The 6000-nt window shown below is 39.5% G+C and overlaps 1 protein-coding gene across 1 annotated transcript in view; it reads right to left on the bottom strand.

The window, feature by feature from the left end:
* Positions 1 to 6000, bottom strand: part of CARMIL1 (capping protein regulator and myosin 1 linker 1) — a 295366-nt gene that overhangs the window by 239079 nt on the left and 50287 nt on the right. Inside the window, exons 6-7 of the mRNA XM_042782185.1 lie at positions 1967 to 2055; positions 409 to 503 (exon numbers count right to left, since the gene is read on the bottom strand). Coding sequence (XP_042638119.1) covers positions 409 to 503; positions 1967 to 2055 — 184 coding nt within the window. The remainder of the gene's footprint in view (positions 1 to 408; positions 504 to 1966; positions 2056 to 6000) is intronic.

Raw genomic sequence — 6000 nt, 5'->3', positions numbered from 1 at the left:
TTGAACCACCAGCCTTCTGGTTAGTAGTCAAGTGCCTCAGGCACTGTGCTACCAGAGCTCCTGCCAATAAGACTATCAACGCATTTATATGATAATTACAACCTAGCTTGACACTACTATTGAGGCATGACTACATTAAAATTCTCTAATTCTTTTACAAAAAGTCTTGGTAGTACAGTGGCTAAAGTGCTTGGCTGCTAACCAAAAGGTTGGCAGTTCAAACCCACCAGCCACTTCATAGGAGAAAAATGTGGCAGTCTGCTTCTGCAGATTTATAGCCCTGGAAATCCATGGGGCAGTTCTACCCTGTCCTACAAGGTTGCTATGAGTTGGAACTGACTCTACAGTATCAGGTTTGGTAATCCTTTTATAATTGTGGCATCAGTGGTAACGTGAATGCTACGGTACCTCTATCCTCCAGTGGGTTGCCAGCAAGGTTAATCGTGTGGAGTCCTGAGTTGGGATTATGTGCTAAAGCACTAGCCAGTTTTTGTGCAAAATCTCTGCAAGTAAACAAAACAGTAAGATTAAACAATACAAAACATAAAACTATTGAGAAAAAAAAAAAAGGAAGAAACCTTCTTTAGAACATTAATCTATACACCATATATTTGTTAATTGTTGTTGTTGTTGTTGTTGTTATGTGCTGTCGAGTCGACCAATCATCTTCAACTCATAGCGACCCCTCCTTGGGTTTCCGAGGCAGTATCACTATGGAAGTAGATTGCCTCATCTTCCTTCCGAGGAGCGGCTGGTGGGTTTGAACCACCAGCCTTCTGGTTACCAGTTAAGTGCCTTAGGCACTACACTACCAGAGCTCCCATATTTGTTAATTGTCAATCTGTATTACACAAGTATATTTCCTCATAAGACAATCTGGAAAGCTAAAGGGATAAAAATCCTATTCAAAAACAAAAAGAAAATGTAGTTGCCCCTTTTAAGAAACTGCCTAACCATTTTTCCAAAGTGGCTGGCTGAATGGTATTAAAAAATACTACTTGGCCCTTCCAAAGTAAAAGAAAAAATCCTGAATTGAACCTACTTTTCATGAAAATTACAGTAGGCTGTTCACCATATCTTAGTTCTTATTTCATACAGTACTCATGAATGTAAAATGGATTGCTCTAATTATTGAGTTTAAAGGCTACAATTGCTAGCACTGTATTTTAACAAAAATCAGAATCACTATTTTAGTTATGTTTAACTTTAAATAACACACTAAGTGCTATGATTACAAAACTGTCAACCCTCTTCACTTAGTAGCAATAAAGCCTTTGTTCTAGTTGATTCAAACTCTATGCCCTGAGTTAAGGATAGAGTAGTGACTATGGAACCATACGATTTAGACTATGCAAGCATTAATTTCAAAAGGGAGCAAAAACTAAAGCAGATTGAAGCAAAGCAGCAAAATCATATGAAATATGTTACTAGTGCAACTACCACTGGTGATAATAATAGCGAACGCACAGCATCTACCATGGGAAAGATATTTTTCTAACTATTTTACATGGATTAATGCATTTATCCTGATGACCATAATCCTTTAACATAGGCACTATGATTATTCCCATTTTAAAGACAAAGAGACTATAGCACAGATGGCTTCTTAAAAACTTGCCCAAGATCATAAAGCCTCTGGCTCCAGGATCTATACTCTTAGCCACTACACTATGCACCCTCAAAACTACTAAGTAACAAAATAGCAAGAGATGTCATTAAATTTGTGACATCATGATAATGATGGGCCTCATAAGGAATCTTTTTGTGTAGAAGAAAAAACACTAAAGTCTATATGTACCGATATGTATATGTGAGTACCCTAACATTATTTTTTTAACTATGTATTAACTGAAGATTAAATGCCCAAAACTTTTAAGATATATGTGTGTGTGTGTGCTTACATATATGTGAGTATGTTTATATACATACATATATATATACACAAACGTATTCAGGAAATACTCACGTTCTAAGTCCAGCACTTTCCAACACCAATTCTTCCAGTCGACTGGACCTACTCACCACCCTCAAGATCTGTTCACAGACATCAGTGGACTGTAACAGAAAACATTCTCTGACCATTCAATAAAGCTAAAGAAATTTTTTTTAAAAAATCTTACTTCATTCTTACAAACTCATGCAAATGCAAAGTTTTAATTAAATAAAACATTCATTCACACATTTATTCCTTCAAGAGACCTTGATTGAGCATATACTACTATGTACTACCACTATGAAGGTCCTGAAAATGCAATGACATAAAGGACAAAGTCCCTACATCCAACAGGAGAAAATAGATAAGAAGTAAATATGCAATTATGATAAAATTATAACAGGGACATTCAGTGGTGCTATGGCCACACATAAGCACTCTGGTGGCATAGTGCCTAAGGCACCTGACTGATAACCAGAAGGCTGGTGGTTCAAACCCACCAGCCACTCCTCAGAAGGAAGATGAGGCACTCTACTTCCGTAGTGATACTGCTTTGGAAACCCAAGGAGGGGTCGCTATGAGTTGGGTCCGACTCAAGGGCACATAACAACAACAACAGGGCCACACACTGTGTGACTTGTTTGCTTTGTACACATCCTTATGAAGACTCAATCACTGGAGGAGAACTCCAACAAGTAGAGGGCCATTCAGGGCATGGGAGACCCTTAGTGAGATGGATTGGCACAAAAGCCAAAATGATGGACTTGAATATGCTGGCAATTATGGGGATGACACAGGATTGTTTTGTTCTCTTGTACATAAGGTTGGCATGAGTCAGGGTCTACTTGACCACAGCTAACAACAATGGCATACAAAGGGTCATTTTAGTCTTGGGAAAGCCCAAATGTGCTTCCTAGAGAAAGTGATATCTAAAATGGAGAATGGATGTTTATGAAGATTACAACAATTAAAGGGACAAATACAAGTAACCAAAGTCTGGAGGGGACTATGAAAAATGAAGAGTTGCCCTGGTGGCAGAATTGCATGCAATTTCTTTTAAAATTGTATTTATTAATGGTTGCATAATTATTTATATCCTGCCTTATTCAAAAACTAATGTAAGGTAACTCCTGATATCATAGGCGGTTCAAACCCACCAGCCACTCCTTGGAAGGAAGATGGGGCAATCTACTTCCGTAGTGATACTGCCTCGGAAACCCAAGGAGGGGTCGCTATGAGTCGGGTCCGACTCGACGGCACATAACAACAACAACAACAACACCCTTAACACAGGATGCTTTCATTGGGCTAGGAGCAATCTTAACAGTTCAAAGGGCTCCTAGAATGTGGGAAGAATTGATATTTTTTTGTCATATACTTCATGTTTCAAAAATCCAAAGAAGGTATGCTTCCTGACGTCTTTTCCCTCAAATAGAACCAATGTCTGAAAATGTTTTGAAATAGTCCTACTGCAGTATCCAGCAAAGGGTAAAAGCATCATTGCTTTCCCATTTTAGTTGAAAAATACAAATTCAAAAAATATTAATCTTTTCAAAGACTTATAGCATTATATGCCAAAGACCTATTTTGTTTTTCATTTAAAAATGTCAAATATTAAAAATATATACATACACATTTTTATTTTGAACTCTCAGGAAATAAAAGAGCAGTAAGGGCAGTGCTCACATCCTATCACCCCACACCCTTCTCTCTCTAGACACCCAAGAAATCACATGAGCACATTCATGGTTTGTGTTGCCAGGATTGAAATGATTAGTTTCATCATATTTTCTTTCCTAAACATCAAAGGCAGCTGAAAGGAGATGATACCAGGGAGAGATAATGACAGAATGGCAGCACCAATTGTCTGCACACCTTCTCGGACTAGTGGATTCATCAGTTTCCAAGGGCAGGGTCTCACTAACCTCCTCAGAGTTTCCTCGGATCTCATTCTGAAAATCACTATTTTAGGTGACTGTTTAAATTAGCCAGGAAACCTGAATTAGTAGAGAACTTTTGTTCTCTATCATTCCCAATCTCTCAGCTAATCTATCCCATTCCCATGGACCTCTCCTGGTCCATGTGCTATCTTGCCCTGAAAATGGTCTTCAACCTAATAAAACACAAACAAGTAGTTTCTATTACCAAGCCTCCCATCATGGCTACCTGGGGCTGACCTGTTCCCTGGGGCTGACTTGGCTCCCACACATGTCCCTACCTCCATCTCATTCACTTCGTATGTTACTCTGTTTAACCGATATGGTTTCCATAATTCATACCCCCATACTTGTTCATTTCCAAGTCTCTTTGCTAGTCTGGTTGTAGCAACAATAATAACAGTAGTTACTAATTATGTAATGTCTCCATATGTCAAGCACTGGGTGGTTGTTGTTGTTGTTGTTGTTATGTGCCGTCGAGTAGGACCCGACTCATAGCGACCCCACCTTGGGTTTCTGAGGCAGTATCACTACAGAAGTAGTGATCTTCCTTCCGAGGAGTGGCTGGTGGTTTTGAACCGCCAGCCTTCTGGGTAGCAGTCAAGTGCCTTCAGCACTATGCTACCAGAGCTCACTGGGTTAGAAATGTCTATATATCATTTACTTATCTCAACAACCTGAAAATTAGTTATATTGCCATGTTCATTCATTCCTCTGCTGAACAAACTTATATGAAATCTATTTATTAAACAGGTCACTGCGTGGCACAAATGGTTTGGGTTCAATGACTAACCTAAAAAGAAGCCCTGGTGGCACAGTGGTTAAGTGCTCAGCCACTAACTGAAAGGTTGGCAATTTGAGCCCACTAGCTGCTCCCCAGGGAAAAAATGTGGCAGTCTACTTACATAAAGATCTTGGATGCCTATGGGGTAGTTCTACCCTTTCCTATAGGGTCACTATGAGTCAGAATCGACTCTACAGCAATTGATATACTAACATAAAGGTTGGTGGTTCAAACTCACCCAGTGGTGCCATAAAAAAAGGGGGGGGGGCCTGGCAATCTGCTTTTGTAATGATTATAGCCAAGAAAACCTTATAGAGAAGTTCTACTCTGTAACACATGGGGTCACTGTGAGTTTAAATCAATTTGGCAGCAATGGGTTATTAACCCTTCTGTGACCTGTGTTACATATATTGCCCACCTACATTTTCTGCCTCTGGGATTTAATAGGAAGTTGCTATGCTACCGTTAGTTTGTATTGACCTCTGGTGGGGGCCTGCATAACTGTGTTAATCTGAAGTAGCAGGCCTCATCCCAGCAACCCTAGCACGAGAAACCACTTGAGACATATTTGTCTCACTAATTGTACCAAAACTCACATTACCACAAAAAATTTGTTTTTCATGTCATTCAAAATGTCTTCCATTAGGGAAAACACGTGGTTCCAACAAAAAATTCAAAGCAGTAAATAATATGGTCTTGAAAAAGTTTTAAACAATTATTTTCTTAGCAGCTACTATAAACCATCTTGTTATTGTATGCCATAGAGTTTATTCCGACTCATAGCAACTCTATGGGAATACAGCTGTCCCAGAGGGTTTCCTATGCTGTCAATCTTTAAGGGAGCAGATCACCAGGTCGTTTCTTCTTTGGCTGGTAGATTCAAACCACCAACCTTTTGGTTAGCAGTCATGCATGCACTTTACCACTGGACAGCCAGGGCTCCTTACTACAAACCACACATTCTGATAAAACTGGGAAGAGATGAGTAAGTCATGGGCTTCAACTAGCTCACAGTAATAGGTGCTCATGAGACTCTGGTTGCTGCAAACAGTTAAGGGATTGACTACTAGCCAAAAGGTTTATGGTTTAAAACCACAGCAGAGGAACCTTTGGAAGCAGGCCTGGTGACCTGCTTCCAAAAGATCACACAGCTTGAAAACCCTATGGAGCAGTTATACTCTGCACACATGGGACAGCCATGAGTCAGATTTGAACTGAAAACAACAAAATTGAAGCCCTGAGAGATCAAATAACATTTTCAAGGTCCCATAGCTTTGCAATGAGAGCCAGAATCTGATCCCAGGTTTCTGATTCCAAATCCATGTTCTTTTCACTATACCACATTG

The sequence above is a fragment of the Orycteropus afer genome, unplaced genomic scaffold, assembly GCF_000298275.1.
Source record: "Orycteropus afer afer isolate SDZICR_OR568_19922 unplaced genomic scaffold, OryAfe1.0 scaffold00255, whole genome shotgun sequence".
Classification (NCBI taxonomy): Eukaryota; Metazoa; Chordata; class Mammalia; order Tubulidentata; family Orycteropodidae; genus Orycteropus; species Orycteropus afer.
This window is presented reverse-complemented; position numbering and strand designations above follow the sequence as displayed.